The sequence below is a fragment of the Anabrus simplex genome, chromosome 2 (assembly GCF_040414725.1).
Source record: "Anabrus simplex isolate iqAnaSimp1 chromosome 2, ASM4041472v1, whole genome shotgun sequence".
Taxonomy (NCBI): domain Eukaryota; kingdom Metazoa; phylum Arthropoda; class Insecta; order Orthoptera; family Tettigoniidae; genus Anabrus; species Anabrus simplex.
Genome location: NC_090266.1, coordinates 377906650 through 377928662, shown reverse-complemented (window position 1 = coordinate 377928662; position 22013 = coordinate 377906650). Strand labels below are relative to the sequence as shown.

At 39.9% G+C, this 22013-nt stretch overlaps 1 protein-coding gene across 1 annotated transcript in view; it reads right to left on the bottom strand.

The window, feature by feature from the left end:
• The window catches only part of Bruce (BIR repeat containing ubiquitin-conjugating enzyme), a 1406664-nt gene that overhangs the window by 1278063 nt on the left and 106588 nt on the right, over nt 1–22013 (bottom strand). Inside the window, exon 8 of the mRNA XM_068225988.1 lies at nt 2872–2998. Within this exon, the coding sequence (XP_068082089.1) occupies nt 2872–2998 (127 nt within the window). The remainder of the gene's footprint in view (nt 1–2871; nt 2999–22013) is intronic.

Sequence of the window (22013 nt, the reverse complement as noted above, 5' to 3'; positions counted from 1 at the left end):
ATTATGACCTATGTATTACGCACTCTAGAGTATTCAAGAAGGTAGGTTTTTTTTAACATATCTTTCTGGAAGACTGGCCAGCATATATATAAAAAGACGATCTTGACGGTGAAGTGAGTGACAGTTGTTGGACGAGTTGTGGTTTGGAAGTTATTGGAAGAGAGTGGCTGACATGCCAAGTTGGCAGTCTCCATGTTGGTATCAGTAGTCATCTGTTTTCAACTGTGTAACCTCCGTGGTATCCGAAGTCAGTTGTCAACTGTTTAAAGATGGCGGCTTTGTTGATATTCTCCAAGTGAAGTGTTTTTATTTTGTGATACGGTGATCAAGGTTATGTGTGTATTAATTTGTGAATATGTAAATAAACGTACTGTACCAACTGACAGCATCTTGTGTGCATTTGTGTGGATACGTTAAAGTATGGCTCCCATGTATGGGATCCACACCAGGACTACTTGATGCGAGAATTGGAAGAGATCCAAAGGAATGCAGCAAGATTTGTTATCGGTGATTTTCGACAAATATGTGGATATATGGATTACGAATATATTGCAAACTTTGGGCTGGGAAGAATTGATAGTAAGGAGACGAAATGCTTGACTGTGCGGTATGTACAATTTACGAACTTCATCATGTATATCCGTATTGATACAGTTAAAATTAAGAAACAATGTTAGGTTTATGGTCCACCCAATCAATACACATCACTTTACACATGAAAACTATAAAATATATTAAATAAATTTTGGGATATGTTTCGTCTCCATATGAGACTTCTTCAGCCATAAAATCACGTGGTAGATTACAAAACTCATTGTTCAGAAATTGAAAAAAATGGAAGAACCCAATGCCTTTTTAAGAAATATTTGAGATATGCTGAAGATATAATACAGTAGTATGCAAATTAAATGGGACAACTCATATTTTACAAAGAATTGAAGTTGGTTTGCTGTAACCGATTTTATCTGCCCAACTATTGTACTGTTGGTGGACTATTGTTGCCTTGACCATGAACAACAATTGTTGGTCCCCTCTAGTTCAGTTGAGTGCTTGTATGTATAGCAACAGTGTGTGTTATTTATGTGTTCTCGAGAGGAAAACTTTGTGTTTGTTTTAAAATGGACATTTCACCAATGAAGCGGGCAAAAATAGTTGCTCTTCGTGAACACACATCTATGACTATAAGAGACATTGCCTCTGTTGTTGGTGTGGGAAAATCTAGTGTTTCAAGACTTCTTAGGGCATATCGTGACACAGCCTCATTGTCTCCAAAGAGAAAAGGCAGATGTGGACGGAAACGAAAAACCACCCCTAGAACTGACAAAATTCTACTCAGAAACAGTAGAATTAATCCTCACAAGACAAGCAAAGACCTTCAGAGAGTTTTACTGGCGACTGGAGTTGAAATTGATTCTTCAACGGTACAGCGTAGGCTTCTTGATTGTGGGCGGAAGGCACGAAAGCCAATAAAGAAGCTGTTGTTAACGCCTGCCATGAAGAAAAAACGGTTGGCATGAGCCAAAATATATCAATCTTGGACCTCCAATGACTGGAAACGTGTAATTATCAGTGACGAATCACATTTTATTGTTCAAGGTTACAGAGCACGGGTTGTCAGGCGAAATACCCATGTGGAAGTGCGAGCTGAGCATCTTGAACAGACTGTTAAACATCCCCCACAAAAAATGTTTTGGGGTTTCTTCACTGCAAGTGATCCTGGGGCTCTAGTTCCAGTTTATGGCATGATGAATTCAACCAAATACATGGAAATCCTTAGGCGCAGGATTGTGCCATTCCTACAGACCTTCGCAGATGGTGGAGGAACATTTCAACATGATCTGGCCCCGTGTCACACTTCTAAAGCAGTCAAGACATCCGTGGAAGAAAACAACATTAATGTGCTTCAGAGGCCTGGTAATTCACCAGACTTAAAACCCCATAGAGAATGTGCGGAGTATTGTGAAAAGGCGTCTTGGTAAAATGGACTGTTCAACAAAGGAACGCATGTTAGTAAATGTGGTAAAAGTGTGGTTTCATGACAAGGAACTACGAAACATCTGCTCTAACCCGATGGAATCTATGCCACAACATGTTCAGATGGTCATTAAAGCAAAAGGAGGACACATTAGTTATTAATATTCAGTAAGCTCCTAACTGTATTATATATATAGTAATAAATCGTCTTGTCCCAATTAATTTGCGCACTACTGTATACACTTATTTACACAAAATTGTCTTCACTTCTTGCAAAAACTTTTGTTATCTTCAATGTTAAAATCTGAAATATAACTTGAAATATGACATGCCAGCCATAACGTCTCATTGCGGAATACAATGTTCATTGTTACTGTCTAGTAATTTAAAATGGAAGTTCCTTTATGAACTGTTGAGAAAGCATTGAGACAAAATATACACATTATTTAATAAAGCAGTTGAACACTTCCTTTGTAATCTACCACGTGACTTTATGGCTGACGAAGTCTCAAATAGTGACGAAACATGTCCAAAAATATATTTAATATGTTTTTATATCAAATAGTTTTCACTTGTAAAGTGATATGTATAGAATGGGTGGGCCTGTTTCTTAATTTTGAGCAGTATGCTAGTTGCTAGTTAAGGATAGAGAAGAGCTAGGAGTGGGAAGGAAGCGCCCATGACCTTAGTTATGGTACAACCCCAGCATTTGCCTGGTGTGAAAATGGGAAACCACGGAAAACCATTTTCAGGGCTACCGACAGTGGGGTTCGATCCTACTATCTCCCGAATAATGGATACTGGCCGCACTTAAGCGACTGCAGCTATCGAGCTCGGTTTAAAAATAATTACCAACACAAGACAACATATGAATGAAAAGAAAATATAAATACCTACCTGCTGCATAGAAAACATGGTCATGCGGTGTCCTGTGTGTATCAGTCTGTATCACATGACTGTCAACCCTCTGCATGAACTTTGCCAGCACAGACGTTGGAATGTCAATATAGAAACAAATTTCCTTCTGAAACATAAAAAGAGAAGCACACTAAATGACAAAATGGAAAATCGTTTAGGATAACTAACAAAAGCATAAAAAATACACATAACCCAATAATCTCCAAATACCTTAGTTAAATTTGAGTCTACTTATACCAATAAAATACAGTAGAAGACTGTTATAACAAGTACGGCATATAATGAGTACCCCGTTATAACGACAGATTTTGTCTGTCCCTTCAAAATTCCTATATTAAACTCTCTATTATCCTTCGGTTACAGCGAGAGCCCTACCAATGATGCATCCATTATTACGAGCGATTAAGCGTGCATCATTTTTTCCGTTACAGACATTTATGCACCCAGCGATTATATTGCATGCGGTTGATCATCTTCGGTGCCATTTCCTCGATATGTCCGGTAGCGAAATCTCTTATCGACATTCGAAGGTGATGTCAAGGTTGATCAGTAATACCCATCGACTGCTGTTTTGTAAAGAAAATGGAAATGAAAGAGAAGAACTTTTTTTTCTTTTTTCTTGCTAGGGGCTTTACGTCGCACCGACACAGATAGGTCTTATGGCGACGATGGGAGAGGAAAGGCCTGGAAGTTGGAAGGAAGCGGCCGTGGCCTTAATTAAGGTATAGCCCCAGCATTTGCCTGGTGTGAAAATGGGAAACCACGGAAAACCATTTTCAGGTCTGCCGATAGTGGGATTCGAACGTACTATCTCCCGGATGCAAGCTCACAGCCACGCGCCTCTACGTGCACGGCCAACTAGCCCAGTAGGAGAACATGTTTTCGTAATAAATGTGTAAATAACGTGTCCAATAGTAGTTGTTAACTCTTAAAATAAAAGCTGAAGTAAACAATCACTAAATTTTAATGCTAAATACTGCAATTAAGTAAGAATGGGTTACACCTCAAAATATGGCAGAGTGTACCACTGATTTTAGAGGTTAGTTCTATATTTATTTTTTTATTTTTTTTTGCTTGCTAGTTGTTTTACGTCGCACCGACACCGATAGGTCTTACGGCGACGATGGGACAGGAAAGGGCTAGGAGTGGGAAGGAAGCGGCCGTGGCCTTAATTAAAGTACAGCCCCAGCATTTGCCTGGTGTGAAAATGGGAAACCACGGAAAACCATTTTCAGGGCTGCCGACAGTGGGGTTCGAACCTACTATCTCCCGAATACTGGATACTGGCCGCACTTAAGCGACTGCAGCTATCGAGCTCGGTTTTCTTTTTTTTTTATATATATATTTTCTAGCGTCTGGTTGAATTTCGGACAGGCTTTTAACATGTAAATTTATATCGATAAGGTTATCATTTCTCTACTGGTGCTTGAAATATGTTTTGATGATACATACAGTACACTTAAATTAGGTTAGGTGAACATCTATATATACAGTAGAAGTCCGTTATAGCGAGAATTCGTAATGACGAAAAATTTACTCGCTATAGCGGATTGTCATTGTATCAGATGTTTTGTAAAAGTCGGGGAAAACCTCGTACACATTAAATTCAGTATGAAATGGCAATCAGTTTGTTCAAAATTTGAGTTTTCGCAGATAATATTCATACTGTGGCTTACTTGTTTGTTGTTTTTCGAAATCCGATACTACGTGAAAGTGTGTGTTTAATTTCATTCTGAAAAATAAATATTACCGTATTTCTCAGAATCCAACACTACAACTTTTTCCTTCCAAAAAATTTAATCAGGCTTAAAAAGTGCATTGTAAAATCATATGAAAGTCTTTTCTAATACAGTACGCATTTTTAGACTGTAGACGCCGAACACTGGCTTTAGTTATGCCGAATTTTTTTCCGGCTGTAAATTATGCTTTATTTCATTGGGTTTAATAACCATTAACTTAAAATTGGCATCATAATATCGAAGGGAACTCATTGAAAATGTGCCCGCAATACACATTCCACGCCTCTACAATACGACGATCCACCAGGAAAATATTCTTGCTTACTATAAAACTGTTACTTTCACTCAGCGTCAGATATAACTGGCTGCCGCTACACGCACGTCTTGCTTGCCAGATTCGGCCAACTTCAGCGGCTAGCGATGTATAGCCTACTGTAGGTCTTAATCGCGGACTTTGAAAGTCAACGAACAAGTTTATTGCGCCCCGGTATGGCAATTCCGCCCATGCATTTTTGTGCACATACCGCACAATTTCATCTTCAACTTCTTTAAAGGGTCCTTGTTGCGGGCCACTGAATGAATTTTTTGTGCAGTACGAATTTTAAAGCTATCTTTGTCTTCACGGTAATGCCGAATATGGGCTTTAATTAGGGCTATGCCGTATTTTCTTGCGGCTGCACAATTATTATACATTTCCGAGTGTTTAATAGACATTAACTTAAAATTGGCATCATCACATCGACGAGAACCCGTTGAAAATTTTCCGGCAATACCTGCTCCACGTATCTTTACAATACGACGATCCATCACGAAATTATTCCTGCTGTCTATAAAACTTAATTTTACTAAGCGTCAGGTACAGCAGATGCGTTGTAACTCTGCTACTGATAGCCGAGCCTTTCTAAGAATTCGAAGCGCTGTGAGCTTGCATCCGGGAGATAGTAGGTTCGAATCCCACTATCGGCAGCCCTGAAGATGGTTTTCCGTGGTTTCCCATTTTCACACCAGGCAAATGCTGGGGCTGTACCTTAATTAAGGCCACGGCCGCTTCCTTCCAACTCCTAGGCCTTTCCTATCCCATCGTCGCCATAAGACCTATCTGTGTCGGTGCGACGTAAAGCCCCTAGCAAAAAAAAAGAATTCGAAGCTTCGCATGTCTTGATGCCATTCTGCGCATTTGAGAAACGTTTTTGTAGAGGAAAGTAGAATGTCATTCTCTCTTCACTATTTTCCGAGATACAGTGACGTTACACATAGGCACTGTACGACCGGTCGCCGTGGCTGGCGATGCGTGGGCCTATGATAAAGAGGCGGCCGTTCATTGACAACGAGTTTTGTTTGTGCGCGCGGGAGGGGGGCGAGGTGAAAGGAAAAAGTGTGGTTACTGCGGTAGTTGCCAGTGGTGTTCATTACTATCAGGCCGCGAATGCAAAACGACCCTTGATATTTCACAAGAGATTCTGAGGAAAAAAAAAAAAAAGGTCGTCTTGGAACGTATGTAGAGAAATGATGACCTCCTCGCTAACAACTGACATGAGAATAGCTTTCCGAAATTTAATGAGACGCGAGAAAATATAAACTATCCTCAGAAATCAGTGATAGTACCCTGCATGTCTTGAGGTGTATCACTATCTTACTTAATTTCAGTATACGGTATACTATTAAAATTAAGAGATCGTCTACTTCAGCCTTTATTTTTAACGAGTTAACAACTGCTATCGGCCACGTTATTTACGCATTTATTACAAAAACGTCTTATCCTCTTTCATTTCGAATTTTCTTTTGAGAAAAGCAGTCGACGGGTATTACTGCTTGATGCTTGTTTTAAGGGGCCTAACATCGAAGGTCATCGGCCCCATGGGTATTACTAATCGACTCCAATATCGCCTTCGAATGTTGATGAGAGAGCTCGCAAATGCACATAGCGCGAAAACTATACTGTACCGAAGATGATCGATCGCATTTTGTGACAAACGTTTCAGTTTTGTTATTCAAATAGCGTCACATATCCTAACTTATCTGTACTATATGTATGATGAAAACATACTTCAAGCGGAAGTAGAGAAATTATAAGCTTCTCGCTATAAATTTACATGAAAATAGCCTTTCCGTAATTTAACGGACGCGAGAAAATATAAACAAACCTCGTAATCAATGACGCACTCTGCCATATTTTGAGGTGTAGGCCTCATTCTTATTTAATTTCGGTATTTAGCATTAAAATTAAGCGATCATTTATTCAGCGTTTATCTTTAACGTGTTAACAACGGCTATGGGACAGGTTATTTACGCATTTATTACGAAAATATGTTCTCCCCTTTCATTTTCCTCGCGGAAGAGTAGTCGGCGGGTGTTACTAATCGACTCCAACATTGCCTTCGAATGTCGACGAGAGAGCTCGCTGGTGGGCATAGCGAGAAAAACGATACGGTACCGAAGATGATCGGTCGCATGCAGTATAATGATTGGGTGCATAAATATCGGCAACGGAAAAATGGAGCGCGCATAATCGCTCGTAATAACGGATGCGTCAGTGATAGGGTTCTCGCTGTAACCGAAGGATAACACACAGTTTAATATAGGAATTTTGAAGGGACGGACAAAACCTATCGTTATAAAGGGGTTCTCGTTATGCCGTACTCGCTATAGCGGACTTTTACTGTATATAAAATAACTTGTCCTGACTGACTGAATCATCATCGCCGAGCCAAAACTACTGGACATAAGGAAATGAAATTTTGGGGATACATTCATATTAACATGTAGGTGCTCGCTAAGGGAGGATTTTTGGATATTCCGTCGCTAAGGGGGTAAAAAGCGGGGTGAATTTTTAAAATGACGAGATCTATATCTCAAAAACTTAAATGTTTACAGATGTAAACATTGGTATTTGGAATCTCCTTTAAAAATAAGGAAACACATATTTTCTTGTTTTCGGAAAATCTCATTAAGAGGGGTGAAAAAAGTAGGAAAATGGGTTACCTTTTATGACGAGACGTATATCCCAAAAACTGAAGATGTTACAGACATGAAAATTGAAATTTGGAATCTCCTTTGAAAATAAAGGAATACGTATTTTTGTGTTTTTGGATAATCCAATGTATATGGGGTGAACGGGAGTGACAAACTGGGCGAATTTTTAAAAAGACTATATCTGCTAATTATCTCAGACACATAACATATTACAGATTTGAAAACTGGTATTTGGAATTTCCTGTAAAACTAAAGAAACATAAATATGTTTTTTCGGATAATCCACCTAAAGGGGAACTGAAAAAGAGGGTGAATTTTTAAAATGAGCATATCTACAGTATATCTCACATTTAACATGTTGCAGACGTGAACATTGGTATATGGAAACACACATTCTTTGGTTTTGGGGAAAAACCCTTAACAGGGGGGCGGGATGAAAGAATTGAAAAATTAGTTGATTTATTTGTATGAGAATGTCACACACAAAAAACTAAAGATGTTAGAAACGTAAAAACTGGTGTTCGGAATCTCCTTTAAAAATAAAGAAACACACATTTGTTGGGGGAATCAACTTGGTAGGTAGGGGGGAAGAAAGCAGAGATGAATTCCTTTTGCAAGGATACATATAACTCAAAAACCGAAGATGTTGCAGTCGTAATAATTGGTACTTGGAAGCTCTTTTAAAGAAACGAGTACTATTTGTTTTTGGAAAATTTGCTGGAGTGGGGAGTGTGAAAGGAAGTAAAAAAATTGAATTCTTTTTCTGGAGAAACATATATCTCAAAACTGAAGGTTAAAGATGTGGAAATTGGTATTAGGAATCTCCTTTAATAATAATAATAATAATAATAATAATAATAATAATAATAATAATGTTATTTGCTTTACGTCCCACTAACTACTTTTACAGTCTTCGGAGACGCCGAGGTGCCGGAATTTAGTCCCGCAGGAGTTCTTTTACTTGCCAGTAAACCTACCGACACGAGGCTGTCGTATTTGAGCACCTTCAAATACCACCGGACTGAGCCAGGATCGAACCTGCCAAGTTGGGGTTAGAAGGCCAGCGCCTTAACAGTCTGAGCCACTCAGCCCGGCCCTTTAAAAATAAAGAAACACGCCCTTTTGGGAAGGGGTGAATCAACTTAAGGGGTAGGAAGGGGGGTGGAGGAGGACTTGAATTACTTTTATGAGAATACTTATATCTCAAAAACTGAAGATGTTACAGACGTGAAAATTAGTATTTGGGATCTCCTTTAAAAATGAAGAAACACACATTTGTTTTTTTTCTGAAAATTGACGAAGGGGTGAGGGGTTGAAAATAAAGAAGTAAGGAGTTGAAATATGTTTATGAGGATAATTTATCTTAAAAACTGAAGCTGTCAGAGACGTGAGAATTGGTATTTTGAATTTCCTTTCAAAATAAACACCTATTTTTTGTTTTTGGAAAGTCCACTTAAGGCAGGAGAGGGGTGGAAAGAAGTTAAGAAGAAGAAGAGAACTTGAATTATTCTTATGAGTATACATTTATCTAAAAAAACTGACTGTGTTACTATACAGACGTGCAGACATGAAAACTGGTATTTGGAATCTCCTTCAAAAATAAAGGAACATGTAATTTTGTTTTCAGAAAATACACGTAGATGGAGGTGGGAATGCAGGAAGCACTGATCAAGGGGTTGAATTCATTTTATGGGGAAACATCTCAAAAACTGAAGATGTTACAGATGTGGGAATAGGTATTTGGAATCTCCTTTAAAAATAAAGAAATGTGTATTTATTTTATTGACTTGAGAGAATAGCACCAAAAGATATTACCACAAACCTGGTTCACAAAGAATTTCTTGGGTAAATGAAACTCAATTTTTGGGTGAGTTTTTATACAATAGGAAATTTCAGATAATGGCTTAGTACAATGCCGAGGAACGATTACTTTGATAAAATTACTAAATCCATGCGAGCGAAGCCGTGGGTAATTGCTAGTGTTTAAATAAGAAAACAAACATTCGCTGGAAAATGCTATCGATCATCTGGAGTACAGTATAGTTTCTCACTATGTGTTTAGTATGGGTTAAGTAAGAACGTGATACACCTCAAGATATGGCAGTACGAATCATTGATTTCAGAGGTTAGTTTATATTTTCTCGCATCTGATCACAGACACCATGTAATTTTGAAGGGAGTAGGTTATCATTTCTCTACGTGTGCTGGAAATATGTTTTCGTAATACATATATGGTTAGGTTAGTTGATGCTGTTTGAAGAAGAAAACTGGAATGTTTGCCAAAGAGGCCTCTGGAGTGATATTGTAATTTTTTCAGAATGAAATTAAATATACGCTTTCAAGTAGTATCAGATTTTGAAAAATAACAAACAAGCAACCCATTGCGTGGATATCGTCTGTGAAAATGCAAGGTGTGAACAAACTAATTGCCGTTTCATACTGATTTTAATGTATATACACTTTTTCCCAACTTCTACGAAAAATCGGATACAATGACAATTCTTTATACCAAGTAAATTTCTCGCAGTTATGAATTCTCGCTATAACGGACTTCTACTGAATATCACAACCAAACGGTTTTATCCAGAATTGGTAAAATATCAAAATTAAGCTTTGATATACATGTACCGTACCTACTTTAGAACATTAACCAGTTCTCGCTGGTAAGAGCCCACGTTTAAGGTAGTTTTGCTAACAAAGTTCATGTGGTGATGCCTTCCTCCAAGAGAATGGAGTAAGTTCTGAATTCTAAAAATCCCACAAAAACTATACTTAAAACTAAAACACACCTGTTCATCTTTATTGATCATGTCTGCTGCCTCTCATTCCAAAGAGCTCCTCAGCCCATCTCAGGACTCCGAGTTAACTCTGTTCTAACCCTTAGTCTAGTCTAGTCTAGTCTAGAACTAAAATCTTTGGAAAAACTGGGGATCAAACCTGGGGCCTCTGAGTAAGAGACAGACTGACTATTTCTATATCACAGAGCTGGCCAAAAAATAACACACACCAAAATAAATAGTAGTACAAAGTAACCATCACATGTTGAAGAACAAGTCAAATATTTCAAGGATATATAAAAAATGGATATGAAAATAAATTAGTTAAGCAAGTAATGTATAAGTTATACTAAGTATTTGATCGTGTAATGAAACTTAACTGCTGTCCTCAGGGGCCCAGGTTCGATTCCCGGTATTGTCAGAAATTTAAGAATGGCAGGAGGGCTGGAATGTGGTTGAAATCGTACATGCAGCTCACCTCCACTTGTGGTGTGCCTCGGGATGAGGACACGAGTTTACATTTACAAGGCAACTGTTATAAAAGGGCACCAATATTTCTAAGCCTTCATCATAAAACAATGCTGCCTGTTATGAATGTAATGTCTGTACTACTCCTTTGAGATCACTGTCATCAAAATGCTTGCCAACAAGGAAATTCTTCAGGTGACAGAAAAGATGGAAATCACTTGGCAACAAATTAGGATTGTAGCGGCGTTGCTGCCATTATTCACAACAAAATGAATGTGATCAGGGCTTGGATTTGATTGGCTGTGTACAGTCTAGCATTGTCATGAAAGCAAGACTATTCCATGGGAAAGCAATCCATGCCTTTTGTTCTAAATCACATGATCAGATTTCGTAGCGTTGCACAGTAGATATCTTTGTTGACTGTTGTATGCCAAGGCAAGAATTCAACAAGCAAAACATCTTGTCTGTCTATGAAAACCATGTAGAAGATCTTCCGGGTGTAAACTGTCCTATCTGATTTTTTCCCTCCCTGGTGACAGTGAATGCCTCCACTCCTAGGATTGCTGCTTTATATCAATCAGGAGTGATGTGGGATACCCACGTTTTGTTTCCTGTAATGAAATTATTTAACACATCACCTTCCTCAGCATATCGTCTGTCCATTTGTTTGGTCTTGTGTCCTTCACGGAGGTGTTTCTACGAGGTGTTTCGACAGACATCACGCATGAAATTTCCTAAATTCTAGGCGACCTGGCACAACACAGTAGAAAACGGACCTTGAACACTGTAGGAAAAGCAGTGAGAGTCACAAAATAGTGTACCATATGTTCTCATAAATGTTTGCTTCAATCGCATACACCAAGTCATCTGTGACGACACGCTCAGCCACTCTGGGGGACGTGATGCTCGCGTTGACGACCTTCATTGAATATTCATTGTACTTTCACTATACATCTTGCACACTTGGCAATGAATGTCAGCTGGTTTGCTGAATGGAGCATTCAAGAAATGAATCGCGGACTGTATCTCACAGATGGTGGGTTGATCTATTGTCTTGAAAATTTCAACACTCGCTATAAAATGGCCATATGATGGTGAAACTCTCCAACAATGCATGTGGTGTGTCACCAGATGAAGCAAGCCATTGTGTATGCTTAACATAGTAACTGCAGTGCTGCACCAGAAATATAAAGACAAGAACTTTTAAAAAAATGCACTTAATCATTAATGATTTGTAATGTTATGTAGCATAATCATACATACAGATAAAATAAAGTTTGAGAAATACATATTTTATTGGTAATTTTCCAGAAAAATCCACCTGAAGTTGCTAAAAATTGCTTCTCTGCTGACAAGCTAACTATAAATGATGATAAAACTAACACATAAAGTGAAACTGTAACAGTGAACTTCGAGAAAATTAGTCAGTCAGACCTCATGTGAAACGTGCCCTTGCCGCCCCTTAATTACTTGAAATTTGATCTGCCCAAGTCCAAGCTTGGCCTTAAGGCCTCTCTTCTTGAGCTCTTCAAAATCTCTTTCATTAAGGGCCAAAACAACTGTCCTTCCTGCATCTCAGTAGTTGTTGCATTCAACACTCTCCACTCTTTAAAACAATGTTGGACCAATAAAGATTTTAATTGATCAAATGCATGTTGTTGGTCTTCAGACCAATGAAATTTAAAACCCTTGCATTTTAGAAGATTTAAGGGCTCAGTGATTTGAGAGAATTTGGGAATAAATCTATTGTAAAAGGTGACCATGCCCAGAACTGAACGTAATTGCTTTAGATTCTTAGGACGAGAGATTTGGTGAATAGCAGCCGTACGTTCAGTGTGCATTGAAATACCGTCTCCAGATATAATGTGACCAAGAAACTTACCAGAAGTTCTAGCCAAAAGAATTTTAGAAGGGTTCGCAGTGAGGTTAGCAATGCGTAAACGAGTCAAAACTACAGTGAGATGTTGCATGTGAGATTCAAAATCAGGACAGTAAAGTAAAAGGTCATCAATATACGGAAAAACAAATTCAAATTTTATATCAGCAAACAAATGATCAACCAGGCGTTGCATGATTTGGGAACCTAAATTAAGGCCAAAAGGCACATTAGTAAATTGGTATAAGGCAGTAGGTGTAATGAAAGCAGTTAAATTAAGACAAGCAGGATCAAGAGATATTTGATGAAATGCAGAGTTGATATCGAGAACAGAAAAATACTTTGCGTTAGCAAAGTAGTGGAATGCGTTTTGAAGTTTAGGGACTGGACGTGCATCGTAGATAATTTTACAGTTCAACTTACGGTAATCCACTACCAAACGTGGGGAACCGTCTGGTTTATCTATGATAAAGGCAGCTGAAGCATAATTTGATGTTGATGGTTCAATAGTAGAGTCTGCCAACAATTTATCAATAACTTCGTGCATAGTCTTTAAGCGAGAGGGGGAGGGGACCGGAATAGAATCAGTAAGATCAATATGGGCGTTATAGTTTAAAACAGTACAAAGTTTAGGAGTAATTACATCAGAAAAGGTAGTTAGTAACCGATTAATAGAATCGATGTGACTAGAAGTACAATAAACATTTTGTTGAGATGTACGATAAGTTGCAGAAATGGGATAATCAGAGCAGTTCATTAGGGGTATATTTGTGTTTGGTTGAAAGTGAAAGGAAATAGAAGAAGTAAAGAGAATTATATATTAAGCCAGTATGATGAAAAAATCAAAACCAAGAATAATGGGAAGTGGAAGGTCTTGAATTATCTGGAATTTATAAGGCCAAGAAAACTGGTTTACCTTTAGATTAAGTTGAACTGTTCCACATGTTTCTAGAACATGATTAGAAATAGAAGTACATTGTCGCATAGACGAACGAGGTGTTAATGTTGGAAATATTTGTTTCAGATCATTAAAAAAGGAATTACTAATTAAGGAAACTGAAGCACCAGAATCTAAAAGAGCAATAGTAGGAACGTTATTTAATTGAACAAGAAAATAAGATGTATGAGGTGGTTGCACAGAAGTAGTCTGAAACGGTGGAGGAAAAACTGGCAGATTTAACCCAAATTGCCATCCACTACCTAATGACGAGGGTAGAAAGTTTCCCCTGGCGTGGTGTAGGGCAATTCTTAGCAATATGACCCATTCTGTTACAGCGAAAACATTTAATCGTAGTGTGACCCATGCAATTTGGGGTAGGGCGATGTGAAATTTGACGGGAAGGTTTAAAGGATGGTTGTGGGGATAAGGAAACACTAGACATATTAGAATTCGGTGGAGGCACAGCAGAATAAGATGAGAGATTACCGTATGTATTATAATAATAATCACATCGGAAGTTTGGTGTCATGCTGATGAATCCTGACAAGCACATCAACCCTCATCTTGTCAAATGGAGGAGGAAATTTGGTGATGACCTTTGTAGTATTCAGCACCTTGTTGGCTTTTGCCACCTCCGAGTACCTCCCTTTCCAAGCGTTGCAATCATAAAATAATAATATAAATAATTATAATAATAATAATAATAATAATAATAATAATAATAATAATAATAATACCCGTGTGGGGATTTACCGGTTACCTCCATCGGGCGCGACCCATTGGAATTGGGGAAGCTCGCTGGCTCTGCCACCAGCAGAGTCAGAGGGTAGTAGGGAAATAAAATACCACCGTGAAAAAAAAAAACTGGTCCCTTGCCAGGGTTACGGCGAAGACTGGTAAATGACCAGAAGCCAGAAAACATCTTGAGGCAACCTCTAGGGCTAACAACCCTAGTTGTAAAAGGATGGGTACCCGTCCAAAGCAAAGTCAAGTCAAAAAGCATGATGGCACAACATTTCAAGAAACATACCCCAGGGGGTAAATCTTCGGATAAATCCCTCGTCGTGAATGCCACGGCGCACAAGTCTCGTTCGGATTCTGGGGGAGACTCGACATCATGCAAGAGACGAGTCGGAGCGTCTTGATGTACCCCGAAGATTCAAGAACTCAGGCCAAAATCTAAAACCTTTCTAGCAACTTTCAACATAAATTCACTTACACAAACTGGCAAGCTGAAAACCCTCACCAAAGCTCTTCACGAAAATCAGATATCCATAGTGGCCCTACAGGAAACAAGGTACCCAGATGAAGAGATTTTTTAATCTGAAGGCTACCGATTTTTCAAGAGCAAAGCGCAAAGAGGAATCCTCAATGGAGATGTGATGCTTGGTACCGCGTTTACTGTTAGAACCAAGATCCTTAAATCGGTTGCAAATTTCGAACCTGTGAATGACAGATTGTCTATACTCACAATTAAATGCGGGAACAAAACCTACGCCCTAGTTAACGCACATGCTCCTACAAACGATAAGAACAAGTCTGATCCAGACGAAGTTGATAATTTCTGGGACCTACTGGATGAAAAATTGAACAAAATCCCCAAACACCATGTCAAGCTTCTTTTGGGTGACTTCAATGCCCAACTAGGTCGTGAGCAGAAGTACAAGAAAGTTATAGGAAATTACCCTGCTCACAAAAGAACCAATCCCAATGGCAAAAGACTGGTGACCATTTGTGAAAATCACAACCTGCAGGTCATGTCGACCCACTTTCGCCATCTACCCAGAAAGCAAATGACTTGGCGTTCTCCCGTCCAAGCTCTCGGAGAGTTCCAAATTGATTATGTTGCGATCTCCAGGAGAAACAGCCCTGAGATTATGAATGTCAAGGTAAAGAAAGGCATCAATGTGGCCTCAGATCATTATATGTCTCTTATCAAATTCAAACCAATTCCCGCAAACACAAGGAAGACAACCAAACAGATCACACGCTTCGACAATGATAAACTTCGGCAAAGGGTCGAGGAGTTCCAGGAGAAGGCTAGACCAAATGACTGTGACTTTAACAACGCCAAAAGTCTCCTTGTTGAGGCCGCCAAAGACGTTGCAGAAATCAAGAGAAGCAAAAAGCATGCCTGGTGGAATAGTACCTGCGAATCAGTCCTCCAAGAAAGACTCAATGCGTGGAAACAGTACAACTCTACGAAATCAGAAAATGATTGGGAAACCTACAAAACCCAACGTGCCCAAGCAGGTAGGGTGTTCAGAACTGAGAAACGTAAATACGAAAAATCTCTCATTGAAAAGATAGAAAAAAACTTCAGGAAGAATGAAAGCAGAGAGTACTACAGAGCCTTCAAACGCAAACTCACTGGCTATAAACCACCATCTCTATGCTTTGAGCGAACAGACGGCACACTGGCGACGTCAAATGAAGAAAATTGCAGCATTCTGGCAGATTACTTCAAGAATTTACTTAATTGCTCTAAACCGCAAAGCGCCATTGAGACCAAGGAACACTTACTCAGGTACCCAGATTCCAGACCACCCGACAGAGATGAAATCAAGCGCCACATTGCCCGTCTCAAAAATAACAAAGCGCCGGGGGAAGACTCAGTAGTAGCAGAACTATGGAAATATGCCCCAGAGGAATCACTTGATATCTTGCAAAAGCAAATAGAAGAAATTTGGAACAAGGAGACCCTACCCGAAGATTGGAAAATAGCTTTGATCCATCCATTACACAAAAAAGGCAGCATGAAGAACATCAACAACTACAGAGGAATATCTTTGCTACCCGTGACTTACAAAATTCTATCACTTGCCATCCTGGAGCGTTTGGAAGCACAAGTCGAACATCAAATAGGTGAATACCAAGGAGGGTTCAGAAAAGGTCGCTCAACAGCTGAACAGATCCAAAATCTCAAAACGATCATCAGATATTGTACACTAAGGTCCAAGCAGTATGTGTCTGTCTTTGTGGACTTTAAGAAAGCGTACGACTCCATTGACCGGGAAGTCCTGCTAAACATCTTAAATGAATTTGGAGTCGATTTGAAACTGCTGGCATTAATTAGAGCCACCCTGACCGATACAAAATCCAAGGTGAAGTTCCACGGATGTCTCTCGCATTCCTTTGACGTCAAAACAGGAGTCCGACAAGGTGATGGGCTGTCCCCGATACTCTTCAACTGTGTTCTTGAAAAGATCATCAGAACCTGGCGGGTGAGATTACAGGAAACCAACTACAGTCCATTGAGAATAGGAACCAAATCCAAGGGGATCGCAACAGACTGCTTAGCATTTGCCGATGATATTGCTGTTCTCTCAACCGACATAGAAACCGCTAGAGCTCAAGTTGAAATTTTAAAGGAAATTGCCGAACAAACTGGTTTGCAGATATCGTGTGAGAAAACAGAAGTAATGACTAACATCAAACAGGCTCCATCAAAACTCCATACAAAATACGGGGACATCACCCGAGTAGACAAATTCAAATACCTGGGTGAGATCATCATGAAAAATGGACTGGACAAAGAAGCACTTCAGGAGCGAGTACGCAAACTGGAAATAGCCTACCAAACATCCCGCACAATCTACAACAAAAAATGCCTTTCCCAAAACACCAAGATACGTCACTATGAAACAGTTCTGAAGCCAGTAGTTCTATATGCAGCCGAAACCCTGTCTCTAAATGCCAACAAAGGACTCATTGAAGAACTGGAGAAAAGAGAACGCAAAATTGTGAGAGGAATCTTGGGATCAAAGTACAGAAATGGAATCCATCAAAAGAGATCCAACAAGGAAGTCTACAGCAAAATAGGGAAAATTACCGAAACAATCAGAAGAAGACGGGCACAATTATATGGTCATCTGAAAAGAATGGACGGAAGAAAGTTAACTAAAGAAATCTTTCACTTTTTTGATTCAAACCCCAAAACCACAATTCCCTGGTTTATAAATACCAAAGAAGACCTGCAAATGCTACATATCTCAGCTGAAGACACCTTTAACAGAGATCTCTTCCGCAACAAAATATTGACGAACGGGCTAAACCGAGACGAGCAACCGAAGAGAAGACACGGTACCCCTTGGACAGAGGAGCGTAAGCAGGTCCACTCACAAAGAATGAGGGAAATTTGGGCTCTAAAGAAGGCCAAGTTCAGTGTCAAATGCAACAAGACTTAACGTGGTCCTTGATGGCCCCAGCGAATTATATATATATAATAATAATTATTTATTTATTTTATAATCATAAAATTATTATTATTATTATTATTATTATTATTATTATTATTATTATTATTATTATTATTATTAGAGTTTGATACTTGTATCAGTTATCCATGGGTGAGAGAACATTGTTTTCAAGTTATACCTATTATCGCACTTCATACCACTGTACATTCACGGACCCCCTCTGATACCAAACGACCCTACAAATACATAGTCTTACCATAAATACTGTCCCAAACGTTTCCGTAAATTGACACAAAATGGTTAGAGATATTTTAATATCCTAATAACAAGTGTTACATAGATGCATTATGAACCATAACCACAAATAATTATTCAAAATGGCCACCATTTGCACGCACACAGGCCTTAAGTCTTTGTGGCCACTCATCAATGGCATTACGCAACACATCAACTGGAAATTCTGCAACTGCCTTCTGAAGAGACTGCTTTAAATTTTCAATATTGGAATGTCTTTTCTTGCAAGCCATCTCCTGAATCTTGGACCACAATTTGTAGTCCAAAGGGTTTAAATGTGGACTTGCAGATGGCCAATCTGAAGTGGAAATGAAATCACGAACATTTGCCTCCAACCACTGCTGGGTTGCCCGTGCCTTGTGCGCTGGGGCTGAGTCCTGCTGGAAGCTCCAGTTCCGTCCATGGAAGAAGGTGGTGTTGAGATTCTTGACCAGTCCCTCAAGCACTGTCTCCTAGTACACTTTAGCTGAAGTTTTGACTCCCTTTTCACAGGAATGGAGCTCCGTTGTGCCCTCGAAGCTCACACCCCACCACACCATAACTGATGAGGGATGATGATCCGTCTGGATCCTTGGAGCCTATTCACCAGCTTCTCTAGACGAAAGGGCATATACCCTGTCTTTTGGGCGTTGAAAGTCTACTCAACACTGAAAATCTTTTCATCCGTAAACAGAATTCGACGATGACCATTAGCGGCGTAACGCTTAAGTAAGCGCTTTGATTTTAGGAGCCTCTGGCGCTTCAGTTCATTTGTCAGGAGATGTCCTTTGCGTCATTTGTAAGCATGGAGCCCCAGGTCAATGCTTAACATGCAAGACATACACATTTTTGATATCTGTAACTCACGAGCCATCACTGACTGTCTCCTTACCGGATTTCGTCGCACACAAGCCGCCACTGCTTTGATGAGTTCAGGCGTTCTTACTGTGCGAGGTCTTCCTTGCCGCGGGCGATCTCTCACATTTCCAACCTCAACAAATCGATTTATAGTGCGGTAAACAAATTTCTTACTAATTTTCAGCTTCTGGAGGGTTTTGAAAATCTCCCCTGGTGATTGCCCTACCTTGTGTAATGCTTCTCATACTCCCCCCATTCCATCATGAAAACTTCAAACTGACAACTGTACACTTCTGCAGCTCAACCAACAATGACTCACGCCTCACGATACCGGTTTTGTAGCTGCTCCCTCGTTCGGGCGGATGTACAGCCACCCTCAAAAGTTGGGACAGTATTTATGGTAAGACTGGGTAGTTATATGCTTCCACTCCTTTCTCTTGAATATTCCTGCGATTATCCATCTATTTTATTGTATACCCGTCAGTATGACATATCAAATATCTCTACGTACCTCAATTATAGTTAGTAGAGCATCCAATTCAGTTTTGTACATTAACAGTAGCAAAATATTTCATTTTCCTACCTCTTTTACATACGAAAGAAACTGAGGTTACTTTACATTTCATTTATTATTTATTATGGCTACTTTTTCGGATGCATTTCCTTTCTTAGACATGAACCAACCTATTCAGTATTAACAACGTGAAAATCTTATATTACCAGCGATGCACATAAACAACATGCCCAGTCCTACTACTTCCGAATCATCTGTGCCACCTCGCCTAGACGTTCCCGTTAAAGATCAGGTGAAACCTAATTCTATTCCACAAAATGAGGACTTACCACCTGAAAATCACAAAGAACTTCCTGTGACCCGTCCACCGCATCATAACGATCGTTTATTTATTATTATGTTTTATTTACATATTCACAAATTAATACACACGCAACCTTAATCACCGTATCACAAAACAAAAACGCTTCACTTATAGAATATCCACAAAGCCGCCATTATTAAAAACATAACCGCCTCTTCCGTCTGTTTCTTGGCGGCTGGGTTTGTAGCCGAAATTGATTGCGAACTATCCCCCGACCTTGGACTTTTGGGCGTTGTTGGAGGGATAGCCTCTCGCCGATCCCTGTTCTTGGCTTCTTCTTCCAAGTTCCAGCCGCAATTTTGGCTTCCTTCCTCGCTCTCTTCCTTTCCTTGTAATATGCACTGTTGCGAGGTGGTCTTTCAATATGAAATCTGTTGATTTTCAATGCAGAAATCTTCAGTTCTGTCTCTACGGACATTTCTGGTTTGTTTGTGGTAGCAGTCTGCTCTACTGGAGCTTCTGTTGCCATTTCTTGTTTTGAGTCGGCGATAGCCTGTCCAATTGGGACTTCTGTCTCCATTTTTTCATCTCAGGCTTGCTCCTGGATCTGCTCTACTGGAGCTTCCATGGCTTCCCTTGATGTCAAAGTTTTTGAAATTGGTTCTTTTATAAGCATCCATATTTCAATCAATCATAGGATTTTTGCCCCTTCTAGGGTCCTGAGCGTCGTTCTCACCATCCGTGGTGAGGCATACAGCCAGACATTGCCCTCCCGCAACTCAGGCTCTCCGTAGCAGAGACCATGCCCTTCAGTCGTCCATCCAGCGGTCTGCCCCTGGCCCGAACCTAGCCAGGTTTGTTCATCCCTTCAGTAGGCCTACTCACGTGGTCTCCACTTGGCATTATCATGACTGAGTTCACAGCCATGACTTTCCCCCTAGGTTGGGATCGCCCCTTTCCCAACCAGCGGCTCATCCAGGCTACGTAGAGCAAAGTGATGTTTTGGTTCCAGCACCCCGCAGTGACCCTTCACGGCAATCACCAGCCCCACTTCACCTGAACTCCCGTATCACCCATGTGGAGGAACCATGGATGCCTCTCTAGCATAGGTGGGCGAGGCCTCCACTTCCAAACCTTGACTTGGGCTAGTAACAACTCGTCACCCTCTACATATTGTATTAAATCTTGTATCACTTCACATATTCTTTCGATTTCTGCATCATCAGCTGAACTAGAAGGCATATAGACCCGCTCTATTGTGGTGGGCATTGGTGTCATATTCACAAAGACGCACACACAAGATGCTGACAACTGAGTACACTGTTTTACTTACACATTATATACACATTAATAATTGCACATCAAATGAACCACCATCATGAATACAACTGACTGTCACATGAGCATGTCAACCAATTACGGATCACTTGACAAGATCACATGTACCAACACAACATAACCACTTCAACGGAATTACCAGTACATACTTAATTCGACTAACGACTTCAACCGACAACTCAACTCATCAACCCAAGACCGTCCTTTATATACCTTTTTTGGCGTTTTTTAAAATATTTTTTTTATATACCTTGCCTGGCCAGACTTCCAGAAAAGTATGATGATGATGATGATGCTCGTTTAAAGGGGCCTAACATCGAGGTCATCGGCCCCTAATGGTACGAAATGAGACGAAATATAATGACAAATTAAAAGTCCAAAAGCCTCCACTGACCAGAATTCAAAACGTGAGGACAAAGAATGAATGGATGGATATGAGATTAAGACAATCAGTGGATCCGACCCGCAATGCCTCACATTCACAGAAACGCACGTAAAACAACAGTATTACTGACCAAGGGACTGCTTCTATAGCATAATACTGAATTGATGATGCTTGTAGTCTAAAGGAGTAAAAATCCAAGTCATCGGCCCCTCATAATGGTACTTATGGCTAGGAAAGTAGAAGCATGGTATTTGTCATGTTGCGGTACTATTAAAGGTAGCGTAGACTCGCGGTATTCCACACATTATGGCACTACTCGCAGGTAAAGAAATTCGCACATGGAATACAGGCCTACGGTGTTTCGCACATTGCGGCACCATTTACAGCCAACGCAAACCTATGGTGTTCATCAAATACATGTACTAACCGCAGGGGCTCGCACTACCCTGTGGTGTTTCTCACATAGTGGGTACTAAT